We start from the raw sequence: 16,417 nt of genomic DNA, 5'->3' as shown, positions 1-16,417 counted from the left end.
CTAAGTAAAAAGATTACGTAGGGTAAAAACAGTAGGAAGGGCGCACGCACACTCCATACTGAATAAGTATAGAGACCAGCTCTGAACAACCTTACGAAGAATATCCTTAATCTTAAAGTACCAGCAATCACAAGAAGCACCAATTATGAAGCTAAATTTGCATCACTAAATTCGTACTATGTAAATAACAACAATTAATTAAATCATAAAGGTAATACAGACTCATTACTGTATAAAGCATTAAAAGTAATACAGACTTAGTGGAATTGCTGTACCAAGCATTGAAAGTAATACAGACTTGAATCGCTGTATAAAGCATAAAACGTAATACAGGCTTATTTGAATTGCTGTATAAATTATTCAAACACTACTGCCTAACTTAAATATCCGTATAAATGTAGAACATTATAAATGTAGAACAGCAGACTTACTAGAACGCTGTATATATTACTTTAAAAACAATAGACTTACTAAATTGCTGTATAAATATGTAAACATGACTGCAGTCTCACTTACACAAATTTCTGCATGGATAATTAATATAAGCAGTACAATATTGTAAAATTTTCATAATCAGTACAGCTTTTAAATAAGTGCAGTGTTTAAAACAGTAGAAGTTCCAGGAAACCTTGGGATAGTCAATGAAGAATTAAAATGTAAATACCAAAATAAACCATTAGATGGTAGCATAACCTTGTTTGGTGAATCAATACTGTTCATTTTTCAAATGACTCGTTTTTCTGTTGAAGAGATAAACTATCCTTTTTCTAAACACTGTTACGTGAAAACTGCTCATGAAGGTCCCAAAATTGTAGAAATTCTCTTTTCTATAGCTCCAGACAGGCAATGTCCCCCACCAGGAATAGGATGGTCACTGCTCAGCCCTCTCTCATCAACTGTCATTCCACATCCACACCAGGCACACTAACATTCTATTCACTCTGTCATCCAACATTCAACATTCCATACAGACATCACATACATACTGGCTGAGCAGGAAGCAAGGAGATAACATAAAGCACAACAGCTCTCTATTAGAGCAATACATAACAATAGAATTATTATGCATTTGCAAAAATTACATTTGTTTATTACAGATTATGCATAGGACTCTTGTGTGTTATGTGGGTTGTTTAGATTTGCACATATATTTTGGGTATTCTCATAATTGGGCCCTCTAAAGTACCACGCAAGCTGCACAGGGCATGTAAGAGATCACCAATAAATAAATAAAAAATTTCAATTTCCCTAACCCGAAGTGTGAGTAAAATGTAAATGTAGTGGTACTTGTATAGCGCACAAATCACCCATGAGGCATCTCGGCGCTTGTACGAATACCGCTGAGGAACCCTTCCTGGCCTTTCCCTGTGAAGTGCCCACTCCTGGGCACCCCCGAGGTGAAGCCAGGCATCCTAGCGCTGTTGGGGCCGTTGTGGAGATTAAGCAAGCTATTGCCCAGAGTTGCAGAGTGGGACCCATGATTAGAATAGGCACCAAAGCAAGAAGTATCAGGTCCGAGGAAGTTGAGCCCAGGACCCGCCGAGGCGGGAATTGAACCCTGGTCCTAGGCTAGACCTCTGCATCAGGGTTTGCCGGTCTAACCATTGAGCCACACTTCTCCACCAGTAATGTATGGAACGTGAACCCTATGCATGCACAGATTTAGAAAACCTCTGACATTTTTGTTTTCTTTTACTTTGACTATTTTCTCCTCAACATTATGATTCTTCGCTTGAATGGCACTCCGGTGTAGACCCATCTTCATTCCTGCACAACTCTTCGCCAAACTCGCACACATGCTCCATGAAGCAAATATACAAAATTTTCTCATTACCTCCTTACTCTTTCTTGGTGTGGGTACCTTTAACACCCCACTGACCTTTGTCGTACATAAAATGTAAACCCCTTTTTCCAGCTTCCGCTTCTGTGTGCTAGTCTTAGCAAATTATGGTTTTCAAAAATCAGCCCACCATGTGAGTTGATATATTTTAGCTCCGGTCTGTGGGAAACAGAGCAGTAGGTTACAAAAGTACAGCTGAAACCCAACTGCATAAACACAACATATGCAAGACAGGAAGGGGCAAAGGAGAGATGCAAAAGTTAACAAATATGTGTACACATAAAAATGCATGAACGTCAGCACGGGGTCACTAGAAAAAAAAAGATAATTTGAAACTAGACCGTTGACAAAGGGACTGAAGGACAGCCAAAACAGAAAATGAGAGAGTAGAAGCCAACAAAAACAATGAAAAGGAAATTTAGCTTTCTGCAGACCTTCCTCATCTGACTGAGAAACATTTCTCTTGAACTTCAACCTAGATAAGCCCAAAGCTACCAAGTAGAGCTGAACACTGATGTATCAACTCCCCCATCCATAGTGAAGGTCATACCATTGATGGGGTTTGTTACAACTTCCCGTTAACCGTACTAGATCCTCTCCCGGTCACTTGGTCTAAATATTTTTTAATTCAATTTTCCTGGACCATTAAGCCATCCGTCTCTTCTATGAATGCTCTGGTGGTCAGACCCCCCCCTCGCATCGAGCCTGCTGCCTTTGGCAGGGTCTTGGCCGACACGGGTCCAGGCACTTCAGAGGATTTGCTGGAAGCTGTTGGCAGACTCAAGATTTGGTTGGCCGATGCAGTGGAGCATTTCTCGGTCCGACAAGGTCATAAAAGAGAGAGAAAATGCCCGTCCCATCCTTGGTTTTCAAAGGAGTTAAAAGAACAAAAATCATCATGTAAAAAGCTAGAGCGGTGTTGGAGACAGGCTTACTTCCCTCTAGCCAAATAGCTCTCAGGAAAGCTCAGTATAACTATTATTCTATGGTGAAGGTGGCCAAAGGCCACTTTTTCGCTGAGCGCATTGCCCAATCAAAAAATAATTTGAAAGAAATATTTTCAATCGTGCAAAGCTTCCTGGATCCTTGTGCAGAGCAGATGACTTCCCCCGTCTCTAATGATTGGTATGAGCAGCTTTCGGGGATCTTTATCGATAAAATTAAAGCCATACAGGATAGCTTTGGGACCGTCAATCAGTCTCAGCAGATTTATTCCTATCACAAAGCCGTAGTTTCTGCTTCAGTGCGCCCCTCTTTGGCCACATTTCTTTCCATTCCGCTGTCTGACACCCTGGCGATACTTAAATCAGCCTCTCCTACTGACCCTTGCCGAGCACGGTTATTGGCGGTAGTTGCAGATGTAGTTAATCCGGAAGTCAACAAAATTGTTAATATGTCTCTCCTGACCGCTATGATCCCACCTGAGTGGAAGATGACAAAACTCCTCCCTTTGCTGAAAAAACCTTCACTTAATCCCGCCACCCCGATTAGCTACCGCCCAATCTCACTTCTCCCGGCTGTGGAGAAGGTGTGTGAGAAGGCCTCTCATAAGCAGCTCCCTGAGTTTGTTGAGACCTCTGGCGCCCTCCACCCTGCCCAGTCGGGCTCCAGGGCCTCCCATAGCACCGAGACGGCCTTGGTTGAGATGGCGGAGGCTATTAGAGAGTGCCTGGATGACGGCGACAGAGCCGCTTTGGTGCTTTTAGATCACTCTGCCGTGTTTGACACCGTGCCTCATCAACAACTATTGGCACGGTTGTCTCACATCGGCATCTCGGATCAGGTGTGGAAGTGGATAGAATTCTTTCTGGCCAACAGATCACAGCAAGTATGGCTGCCCCCTTTCTCCTCTACTCCGAGAAGTCTGACTATGGGAGTCCCTCAGGCCTCTACACTAAGCCCCCTTCTGTTTAATGTCTATATGACACCCCTTATCTACTTAGCAGAGGAGCTGGGCACTAAGATCATAGATTAGGCTGATGATACCCAGCTCCTCTTTACGTGGAGTAAAACCGACTTCTCTCCGACTATTGGTAAAAACTGTCTCACTGAGGTCTTTAAATGTTTAGCAAAGGCTCAACTGAAATGCAACAAGGAGAAATCGGATGTGCTCCTCTAGAGTTTCTTCCCCCCGCATTTCAGAGAGGACAATTGACCAGCGGGCTACCCCATGCCCAACTCTTCGGGGCATCCGGCGAAATATCTGGAGGTTTGGTTTGGTGAGGATTTGAAATTTCTGCCCCAGATTAATAAGCTGGCGGGTGTGTGCTTTGGCACACTGAAATGCTTAAAGAAGTTCCTGCCCCTCTTGACCAAAATGGCTAAGGAAATGGCCACCCGTGCGCTCATCCTGTCAAGGCTGGACTACGCCAACATTGGTCTCCTGGCATAACAGCTAAAAACGCTACAGATTGTTCGGAACGCAGCGGCCAGAGCTTTATTGGGTACGCCAAGCAGATCTAGCGCCAGTCAGACCCTTCGGAATCTACATTGGCTTCCGGTTGAGCAGGGGATACTTTTCAAGGCTCTTACACTGGCTCATGGTGCCCTCTATAAGGCAGGGCCTCAATATCTCAGGAGACGTTTTTCATTCTCTGTGCCGCCCAGACACCTTCGTTCTACAGGCCAATGCCTTGCTGTTGTTCCTAGGTACCGCCTGACTAGATTGGGCGGCAGTTCCCTTTCAGTTAAAGCGGCCACGGCTTGGAATGCCCTGCCCTTCGATTACGCAATATTGAAAGCCTCAGGTGATTAAAAAAACTGTTAAAAACCCTGCTATTTATGTAATCTCGCCGGGCCAGCCCTCTCCCTCTCCAACATTTGGCTTCGCGCCGGGACATTTCCGAGTAGCCGTGTGTACTATAAATGGAGGCTAACATAACATAACCGATACAGGGCTAGTATTCTGGTCATAAAAACTGGCATGGAGCACAAACACCGCCACCAGTGGATTTCTTCAAATAATCTCTTATCACTTCTGACTACTGTGCATCCGGCCCAGCATACTTACATCACCCAACTATGTCAGAACCAGGTACTTTACGTCCTGGGACTGGAGCCCATCTCCTGGTCCATACACCCTTATAAACCAAAGACCGAATGTCTATTCTTTGTTCTCATTCATTCAACATTGAGTAAGACGGTTACTACTATAGATAGGAATCCTATTCAGGCTATACTGAGGAGGGCCTTATCTTCACTCGTATATTTGAGCCAAAGAGTTCTACTCCCTTCATTTCCATCACTTATAGATTGATTCCTCAGATCCAGGGTGGACAAAAGGCTTCCTCCAGCCCAGACTGGAACACTCAGACGCACACTTCGAATCACCTTTGGGAGTGGGAGCTCACATCCATCTGTGCAAAAGCCTTATCAAAACCACTGCAACAACAACAGTTGATGGACAGAATGCAGAACAATGTCATACATTCACCCCAGTACAGAGATCTGGGCATAAATCCATCGTTTTTTTGCACTCCACACCAACCCAGTTCAGACATGACCATATGCAAATCAGCCTTGACCCTGTGCCTCATGGGAACAGTCCAGCCCGAACTGTCAAGCCATGTCTTCCCTGGACTGGAATCAAGCATCCTAGAACCGGTTTCTGGCTATCAGCCGTCATCAGCCAGGATAGCTTGACTCCAGTGGTGTGGAGAGCACGGGACTCACATCTGAGCATACCCGTCCCACTCGGGGTGACAAATGCAAAAACAACAGTTGATGGACAGAATGCAGAACAATGTCATACATTCACCCCAGTACAGAGATCTGGGCCCAAATCCATCGTTTTCTACCACTCCACACCACCCCAGTTCAGACATGGCCATATGGAAATCAACCTTGACCCTGTGCCTCATGGGAACAATCCAGCCCGAACTGCCAAGCCATGTCTTCCATGACCAGAATCAAGCATCCTAGGACCGGTTTCTGGCTATCAACGATCATCAGCCAGGATAGCTTGACTCCAGTGGTGTGGAGAGCACGGGACTCACGTCTGAGCATACCTGTCCCATGCGGTCATTTGTCCTTGCCATGCTCAATCTTCTTGCTAAGTCTCATGGAATCCTGTTCCATCTCCTGGAACCAGGCTCCATCTCCTGCTCCAGCTGAATTCAGTTCTTATCTTTGTGAGAGCCAACTACTTCAAGGAAGTAGTCGCCCTTACATGTGGCAACCTCGAGGATAAAAGAAGTTGAGACTTTTGCAACCAGCACTTGACAGGATGTACAGCTCTCCAAGGCTCAGACAAATGTTAAGCCATTCCCTCCTAAGTCGTCTGACTGCTACTGGGCCTTCAGCCCTGGACCGCCTTCACTCAGATTAAAGACTAACTCTAGCTACAGCATTATGGCCCATCCTACTGAACCTAGCCTATTATCATTGGACTCCTCATTTCAGCAGCTAGTTCCCTAAGAATGCCACTATATTTGATTTGACTTTTACCGCCCACTATCTCATGACACTCAGTATCTAAGGCAAGCTCTCAAAAGCGGGGCCAGTCAAAAAATGTTGTCGTTTAAGAATATATGAGTGCCAACCAGATGATTCTGGATCATAGCACCTCAATTTCCAGACCCTTCAGACAGCTCTTCTGTAACACGAGTCCCTGCAGCTTGCCAGGGTACTTGATCTGATCTATCGGAGCCAAAGACTAGATGTTAACAAAAACAGACCACCGACAGAACAGTCAACACACCACTTTGTAGGATGGCCCATGCAAGGACAACCTTAAGGAAATGAAACCCACCTATCAGGAAGGTGTGGAGGTCCTTAATATGCTCTGATTGACCGTACATGTAAATTTGCTCTCCATTCCTCATTCACTTCCAAACACACATGCCTTTGGAGCCTCAGTAGTGTTGAGAACACCACTTAGAATCACATATATGATGCCATTCTTCCTACATAGAAAACACTGCACCCACATATAAATTCCAATCCAATTGCAGGTGCTAATCTGCAAAAAACAGACAATATTGAGCTCTCCAAGCCAATGCAGGTGAGAGCAGTACACTATATGCATGTCAAGTAAGAACTGTGTTTATATTGAATTATCCACACCCATTACCAATTTACTATCATTTATCCAACTTGGAAGGGAACACAAATAATTATTCATTAGACAAAGAAACCTGGTGAATCAGACCTATCACCACAAATTGGAGTGGAAATCCCTACATCGGGCAAGCACAAAAAATCCTTGGGCACAAGCTAAATTTAGAATCATTTCCTGACATAGCTGAATGCATTTAAGAACAGGAGTAGAGCCTTGAAGAAAGAAGATCACTTTAGAAACATTGATACAGGAACTACTGTCCACGAAATAACAAACCTAGTTAATGACCCTCTGAATTACCTCACACTAGAGACCCTTGACTGAAATCCCCACCCAGAGAGCCAAAATGGGCGCTAACGGGGATGAAGGAGGTGGTCTGTTCGGTTACTTGTACCTAGTAACAGTGGCATAGCAAGGTGAGGTGGTACACCGTGCGGAAAGTTTCTTATCACCTCTGGCTTGACAAAATGGCAAAAATATGTGTTTAAAACGGGAAAAGACCTTAACATCGCGGTGAAAACACCGCAATACATTACCATTGCTGCTTTTACTACGCAAGTCGTTACCACAACTTACAATGGAGGGCGCTCTAGACTAAGGAATAGTGTGATTTACTATTCCAACACCTTCCCTACTGTACGTAGGCTGCAGTTGGAATAGTAAATCATACTATTCCTAAATCCAGCGCCCTACAGCGCAAGTCGTTAACTTGCGTTGTAAAAACAGCAATGTAATGTACAGCGATGTACATCATCGTGTTGTAACATCATACATCCGTTTAAAACATATATTTTTTTCACATCTTGTCCCTCCCCTAAATGATGACACCCGGGGCCCCACCCCCGCACCCACCTTTCCTACGCCACTGCCTAGTAAACAGAGACAGGCTAGCACAATAGGTAGGGAGTTTGGTGGCGGGGGCGGGGTGCTGAGAGGTAAGAAGCTTAAAATAGTAATAATCATATAATACCTCTGTTGCATAGTCAATAAAAACGTTCGCATACACAATTTAAAACACACATTATTAATACGTTTTCAGCTAAAATAGTCAAATTACAATTTAAGACAATTTAAAGTAAAAACAATAGTTCCTTTCTGTTGATACTAGCCTAAGGATCTCGGCATCCATTAGTAACCACTTGATCAACCAGATCTGGGGGTAAAAATACTCCCTCAAGCTCTGCCCCCACTGTAAAAACAAAGGTGAACCATGTGAGACGAAACTGAAGAAGAGGCTTTTCACTTGGCTGAAACCATTTTAATATACTTTACGAAACCACTTGCTACTTGCACGTGTGGGCTTGAAGCACTCTTTAATTCTGTAATTGCGAAGAAAACAAAAAGAAAATAATATTGATTGTACATTATGGACTAAAACTATATTGCAAAGTAACCAGGTGTGAAGTTATGGTAGAAAATCTATGATGTAAACTAACCTTGAAAACAAAGCAGTAGTCAGTATTATGAGGTCATTGTGAAGGTGGATATTTCTGGCCTCGGAATTGTAACACAAAACCAATGCATTATAATACGGTTATTCTTGTAGAAATGCCCATGGACAGTATGTAACATTCAGAAAAATACTTAATGTAAAGTTGCAAAACGTTGAAAGTTACAATGTGGTCTTGCAGGTGCCGCTTTTACCGCATATTGACTTTTTAGATGTAGCTATGTGATTTTTGGTGTTTCATTGCGCCTCCTAGAATATAGCCTTATAGCCCGCCGTAGAGGGCTATACCGGCTATTAAAGGCCCTCTCCAGCGTTAAAGGCCCCGAGCCGAAGGCGAGGGCCTTTAACAAGGGAGAGGGACTTTAATAGCGGTATAGCCCATCTACGAAGGGCTATAAGGCTATTAGAACATTCTGTCACTAGAGGACAGAATGTTCTAACAAAAAAAACAAAGCCTTTTGGGAGCGTGAGGGGATTGGAATCCCCTCAGGTTCCCTGAAGCCTTTGTTCACAGCCAGAGCTGTGAACAAAGAAACATTGGAATGTTGGAGCTCCAGACTTATACCAGCCATTATAAGCCCAGAGCACTCCATTGTTTTCAATGGAGCTCCCAACATTCCAATGTTCTAATATGTATTTATTGTCATGCTGAGGTAGCGTTAGTTTTAATATGCATCTTATTACCTATTTCGTATAGCAGAAGCCATATTGGGAAGAAGGCTCCTCCCTTTAACATCAACACAATGTGCATGTTCAGATAATCTCGAAATCTGATGTAGACAAAAGGTTACACAAAAAATAAGAAAAACACATTTTCTTTAAAAGTAAGACTTAAGAAGAATTATATTGCAGTTTTATAGTTTTCAACTCACTTCAACTCCACGTTTTGTTTTCCTTTAATGTTACTTGTAGAGAGCTGCCTTTCTAAGGTGCCTCTGTGCCTGTCTTGCAGCTGTGGCAGGCTCTCCAGTTTAATCTCCCCACTCTCTGCTGAGTTCTTGCAAACTGATATGTTTTCTTTAATTCTTTTTGTCTTTCCCTTTACCCTTTTTATCAACATGGCTTCTACAGTTAGTACATTGTGAAAGGAGGGAGAAAGGGCAAAATATACATTGATTTCCATAGCATACACTGTGTACATTTTAACATCCGTTATTCTCCTTCACATGTTATTGCATGTATTTGGTTTGGTTGTAGCCCTGTAACATTAGTAGACTGGACAGGCACAAGCATGTCTTATGGCTGTGTCTTGTAACATGTAACATTGCAGACATGAAAGATCCCTGGAGGATACAGGTAAATTGATGTTTACAACATTAGAGGCGGGTTGAATGCAGGGATAGCAGAATCCCATTTATTAAAAGAAGATAAACTTGCAATTTATGTGGCACTTCATTCCGCTCTTGCTCAGTTTACAAGTGCTGAAAAATAATGTTAAAATTACCTAAAGTATGCACTCTTGTTCCATTCACAAGTTCAGTAAATAACCAGCGAGAAACAGGAGTTATAGAGAAAGAGGCAGGTGACATTATGAAAACTAGGGGCCTTATTTATGAAAAGTGACGCATCGCTGCGAGAAAACAGTGCTGCGTCACTTTTCATTGCGCCCTCCTTGCGACCCCAATGATGCGTCATATTTACAATATGACGCATCATTGCGCAAGGACTTACAGATACGTCAGTATTTCTGACGTATCTGTAAGCGCAAAAGTGACGCATTGCTGGAGTGTGTCACAAAAGTGACGCAACTCCAGCAATGCGTCCTTTCACATGGGGAAAGCCCCATGTGAAAGGGCTTGCGTCAGTCTTATGCTTGCTGTGAGGCAGGCGCAAGATTTTGACGCAATAGCATCCTAAAAGAGACGCAGTGAAATCTCATCGATTTCACTGCGTCACTATTACGATGCTTTTTGCGGGGAAACGCCCCCTCTGCATACATTATACCTGACGCAGGTATAATGTGGCGCAGGGGTTTAAAAAGTGACACATCTACCTAGATGCGTCACTTTTTAAATATGGCGCAACAAGGTGCATTTTTTACACCACTGGTGCATCACAAAAAGTGACGCACCGGCGGCGCAAAACTGACGCAAGGCCTCATAAATGAGGCCCCAGGCACCTTCGATATTCAGGGCACCCAGCACTCCAGGGCTCCAAAGAACGACTTTGGGGTCCTGCACTACTATTATTTTTTTTTTTTTTTTACAAATTAGAACTATTTTTGGTACAGTATTCATATATATGAATAACTTGAAAGCTGCCACACACACACCAGTGAGAGAAGCCCCAGAACCAAGTGGAAAGGGCGATAGCGCTACAAAGCAACACGAATTGCATAGGGTGTGCTATAATGTCCACCAAATAACATATCATAAGACATTTGCACGTTCTTTAACTGCAAGATCCTTTCTGAAACCACCTGTCACGTATGATTCACGTTATTACGAACCCGTTCTGAGTGTGTTCTCCACACAGCCCTCTCGGGTCACGCCCTTATATTTCTATCTGGCTAATGAGTAGTTCTAACTTTTGTTATCTGAATTTATTTTGAACCCCTTTCCTCGGTTCCTATTGGCTCTTTGGTATTTTCAGGCCGCTCACCCTGGCCCCACAGTAATGTTTCTGCTTCTTTCTTCTTCCACCCACCAGGGCAGCAAAGGAGTCCGAGGCGAAACCGGAACAAAGGGAATCCAAGGTCTACGGGGCATTCCGGTGAGTGTGCAACTGCATGTTGTGTGCCAAGACTGGACTGGTGTTTACATTGTTGTTGTGATATAAAGCTTTTCACATAATATCAACTCCACTTTGATGCAGTCTTATAGCTCTCGGACGGCAAGCTTGGGTTTCAATGCCAATCTCGATGTCTAAGGGACTGTAGAACCATGGGGTATTGTGTTGCCCGCTGCTTTACAAGTATGTGACAAAACTGTTGCATTCTTAAAACCCGCTACTAAGCCCCTCGAAGGGCTGTATTCATTTGTGTGGCTGTTGCTACACACACTGTGTCTAGATTTCCTTCGGTTTTAAAGCCAGCGATGAACATTTATTGAGTTTTTATTCGTACAGGAGGGGCCTCTGTTTCTTTTGGTTATGATGTGCTTTAAAGTTTGGGGTTTATTTTCTTTTACTTGTATTTATTGGTTTTAATTAACCTAACAAAAAGGTTCATCATGCAGAACTGTGATTGGTGCCGCCCAGTACACATATGTTGTGTTATGTTATGTTATGTTATGTTATAAAAGAACTTGTAGAGCGCACAGCTACTCTGCAGAGTGTCCCGGCGCTGAGACAAGACGATACAAAGGCCAGGGGGGTGACGGGGGGACGACACAAGAGTCCCAGAGTGCAAGGTCCTTATCCCGCTTGTTGGAACAACCAGGTTTTCAAAAGGCCAGTATGCTGTGGGAGCCTGTTCCAGAATCTAGCCACCAGCACCTGGAAAGAGCGCCCGCCGCAGCGGGCTTTAAGACACCTAGGAGTGACCATAAGGTGTTGGTGTGCTGACCTAAGAGATCTATCAGGTACATAGTATGAGATTCTTCTACGGATGTAGCGCGCCCCTATGCCATGCAGAGCTATGAAAGCCAGGACCAGAGCTTTGAAGAGTATTCTGCATCGGACAGGCAGCCAGCGCAGATTCTTCAAATGATGGGAAATCCGGTCTCTCGGGCCGAGGCTCAATACTGCCCTAGCTGCCGCGTTCTGCGTGACCTGCAGTCTATTTAGCAAAACTTCCGCAAGGCCCAGATAGAGGACGTTGGCATAATCCAATCTGGAGGTGATGAGGGCCTTTACTGCCGTCTTTCTGTGCAGGATAGGTAATAAGAATAGAAACCTACGGAGCATTTTCAAGAGACCAAAACACATGCCCACTACTGACTGTACTTGGGGTGTCATGGATAGGGCCTCGTCCGTTTTCACTCCCAGATTTTTTACAATCTTGACTGCTGACTGAGGGGGAGACATGTCTGGGGGCCACCATTGTTTCCAGGCGTCCAGAGGGGGTGTGCCGAAAAAGATAATTTCAGACATTTCCGAATTACATTTGAGGGGATTGAGTCTGAACCAGGCAAAAGATTTTCTTAGACACTTGTTAATCTTCTCCCCATTAAACTCCTCTCCCTTCTTACAAGTGAACAGCAGTTGAGTGTCGTCAGCATAGGATATAATTGTGGCCTCGCCTGCTTCAATCAGTGAGGCCAAGGGAGCCATGTACAGATTAAAAAGTACAGGGCTGAAGATAGATCCCTGTGGCACACCTACACTTAGGGCGGCATACTGGCTGAAAACTGAGGTGACCAGACCTCTTGATGTCTAGCTTCCAAAAAGGAGGAGAACCACTTCAACACCGTGCCCTCAATCCCAAACTCCTGCAATCTCTGCAGGAGGTGACCTTGGGGCACGGTGTTGAAAGCCGCAGAGAGGTCAAGAAAGACCAGAACCGCCTTGCCACCTTCATCCAGGGTCTCATTGATGGAGTCAGAGATCTCCAGCAGCGCCGCCTCAGTGCTAAGATTCTGCCTAAAACCAGACTGGCTCGGGAGAAACAGATTGTTTGTTACTGCAAAATTACTGATCACCGAGTGGACATATTTCTCAATAGTTTTTGGCAAAGAAAGACAACAGAGAGATAGGTCTGTAATTAGTTAAGACCATGGGATCAGACGTAGTTTTTTTCAGTAAGGGGATTATTTTCGCGCTCTTCCAGCCAGCCGGGACCTGACCTGACCACAAAGAAGAGATGCGTTCATCACACTATCACACTATTCACTGTGGGGTTCAGGATCTCTGCCGTTATGGGAAGACTATTCTGAGGATATCGTCAGCTGTGTTGGTTCTCAGGAAACTTCTAGACTTTCTTTTCTTTCTACCCCAAAATTTATATTCTCTGCCCCAAAACGTCTATTCCCTGCCTGGCAAAATGCAATCATCGAACGCTCCTTGTGGTATTTCTTCTATCTTTACTGATCTGATTTTTTTTTTGCAGCTGTTAATGTTGCCTCTCACTGTGTCATTAAGTAGATTGGAACTAGGTTTATGGAAGACAGGTGGTGGAGCGCCGTCAATCACGGAAAGATTTGATGTTCTTTTGAGAACATCAAATGGAGAAGGACCCAGAATCAACCTTTTTTGATTGGCTATGAGACTGTCACTTGTTGGGTGATGAACAAAAATGCAATTTACTGATTCATCACTGGTTCTCAAAAACCACACCCGCCTGTGCCCAAATGGAGAAGAACAGGCCCAGGGGAAGAATATATTGCTGCACTACAACCAGCATAAATGACAATCAACAGCAGATGTGTAGACACCCCTGACCAGGGGAATCTGTGATAGAGGTACCTGGTGCTGTGACAGTGAAATTAAAATAATACAAATTGTTCAGTATGACTGTTCCACTGAGCTCTCAGCACCACAGTCAAACATCAGTAACTAGGGTCAGGGAAGAATAAAAGGCCTGTCAGAGGCGGGTTATGCTCAGATACCAGAGGGAAGGCCCTGTGTACTCCTGTAATGTAATCACAGGCCTCAGAATAGGGTTGGGTGCATAGTGACAGTGGCATGGGAAGAGGAGTGCGGTGGGTGCGGGCCGACAAAATGGCCAAAATGTTTTTACAATAAAAAACGTTTTGGGGGGCTCAAAACACTTTTTTGGGAAAAAATCTTATTTTCAATGTGGGGGGGTGACAAGAAATATTCCGCACCGGGTACCACCTGACCTTGCTACGCCACTGCATGGTGGCTTGATAGTGAAACAAGATTCATGGTGGGGTGAAGGATGTGTTCGTCTATTAATGTACTGCTAGCAAGAGCGATAAAAAAAAAACTACACAATCATGGTAATGGATTATGAGGATCCAATAGAACCCAAAGAACTTTTCATTTATACATTTATATATATCTACTCAGTATTCCTTATTCTTATCTAATTCTTTCTCCTGAATGTTAAATATGTGGCGGCCTTGACCGTTAGCAATACTTGGCGTTGATACAACATGTCTTATAGTTGTAGGGGGTGTCATTGTCATAACTTTGCATACAAACACTCAACCAATGAGAGTCATGCTACAAAATTTGAAGGCACTATCATTTGCTCAAAAAGTAGTTGGCCCAACAGGCAATCTGGGTCCTGCCTTAGGGACACTAATCAGAGATGACCTTGCAGTAGTTGTGCATGATCTTAGACCAACAATATGGTCTGGTCATTCTGCAACCCTGTTTGAAGTCCCCTACTGTTCCGTGAGGTTTGTGAAATCTGCAGTTTACTAGGTGTGGAAAAGAATGCTGAGATGGCTAGAAAAGAGCAGATTACCAATCCCTCTGAAAGGGAGCGAAGTATGTTACTAAGGGTACTCAAAAGACCGATTATAAACTGGAAAAATGGCTAACGCTAATGGTAGTCAAAAGAAATATAGATATTCACAAGAAGGTCAGAAACATCGTTCAGTGATAAAATTGGAAAGGCCATATCCTTCTATAACCAAAACTATAAAGAACTAGAAAAGAAAAAGGCAATAATAAGAGATTCCCACATCAACCTAAGAAATAAAATAGTTTATCTTTTCTTCCATTTTGAGTTTGAAGTCTCACTGCAAAAACATTTGGAGAAGTGGATGAAGCAGTCTGTTTATCACATTGGAGACTGTTTATCACATAGGAGACCAATGCACATTTTAGGTAAAGATATTGCAAAAATATTGCTTCTGTTTATAGAAAAGCAGCTATTTATTGTATATATGTAGCACAAACTTACCTACGTTACCAGAAATGGTGAGGCAGGGCATTTACGGTTGTCTCTCAGGTGAGTTCCATGAGCTGGTTAAACAAAGTAAACACGTGAACTGCATACTCAGGTGTGAAAGTTCACAGTAGGTTGAAGGGCCATGTCTTGGGCTGTACACTACCTATTACATTACATTACAAAGTGATTGTTACATGGCAGTTTTGAATGTCTACAACTCCTTTTCTACAAAAACTGAGAATCCACCGTTTGAGTTGCGTACTAGGCCCTTGGCCACAAGATTGGAAAGTGGAGGTCATGGCTGATGGGTAGTCTACAAGGAGACATGTTTCTTCTGCTACTCCTCTGCGGCTCCCAAGATAACTCTACATTACAGTTCAACTTTTCATCCAAACACATTTAACTTTTTTGTTAAACTAGAATCTGGTGAATGTTGACTACAGCTAACTAAAATCATATGTTAAAATTTTTACCATGATTTGACAATGCTGGTTTGCTCGCAGACATTTGTAGTTATTTGAGCGCACTCAAGTTTGTCCATGCTTAAGAGTTGCCAAACCTGTGTGTTCTAAGGACACAGAATATTGAGCTCATGAGTGATCATAAAGCACAATTTGGCATCATTGGCCCAATTTACAAAAAAACTTTTTGACCCACCTAAGTGGTAGTTGGGTGTGGAAGAGCAAATCTTTGGGGATATTTACATACTAATTGCACATAGTTTACCAGCCTGGAAGTGCATGCAATTGTCTCCTGAAAAAGGTAGGAGCAAGTCCTCGAAAGGGAACATTATAAATTCGTTCTAGTGAAATGACTACTTGCAGAAAAAAAGCTTTATGAGTCTGGTCATGAGTAAGCATGCCTTTCTCATGGAAATACAAGCTCCTAAGTCTAAAGTAAGACAAAACTGCTCTTAGCAAATACATTTTAGAAGAGCCTGGAAATTCAAGAATTGTCCACACCTAAGACGTTTGTAAGGTACTACTACTCCTCACAGAAATAAAATGTGAATTACACCCTATGTGTCTTACTATGTGCATGGTGTGTTAATATAATTTCACCTTGCTTGTGATTTGCACTGTGAACACGTACTATTGATGCTTATGAATAAAGTACCAATGGCAGGCATTTAGTATATCCAAAAGGAATAATTTAAATGAGTAACTTACAGATGTTTAGCACATGTGCAAATGTAAGTAAACATGAGAACTTGTGCACCAACAGTATCTATAGAAGAGACTATGATTAGCACGTGTAATAATTATGAATATGAAAAACACACATTTAAAGATATGAAGCTGAAATATAAGGTAGCAATATATGCAA

At 43.2% G+C, this 16,417-nt stretch overlaps 1 protein-coding gene across 1 annotated transcript in view; it reads left to right on the top strand.

The window, feature by feature from the left end:
• COL6A6 (collagen type VI alpha 6 chain) overlaps nt 1-16,417 on the top strand; it is a 633,605-nt gene that overhangs the window by 524,740 nt on the left and 92,448 nt on the right. The window contains exon 24 of the mRNA XM_078663886.1: nt 10,999-11,061. Within this exon, the coding sequence (XP_078520012.1) occupies nt 10,999-11,061 (63 nt within the window). The remainder of the gene's footprint in view (nt 1-10,998; nt 11,062-16,417) is intronic.

This window comes from Lissotriton helveticus, chromosome 10 (genome assembly GCF_964261635.1).
Source record: "Lissotriton helveticus chromosome 10, aLisHel1.1, whole genome shotgun sequence".
Lineage (NCBI taxonomy): Eukaryota > Metazoa > Chordata > Amphibia > Caudata > Salamandridae > Lissotriton > Lissotriton helveticus.
Note: the sequence above shows the minus strand (reverse complement) of the source record. Positions and strands in the feature narration are given on the sequence as shown.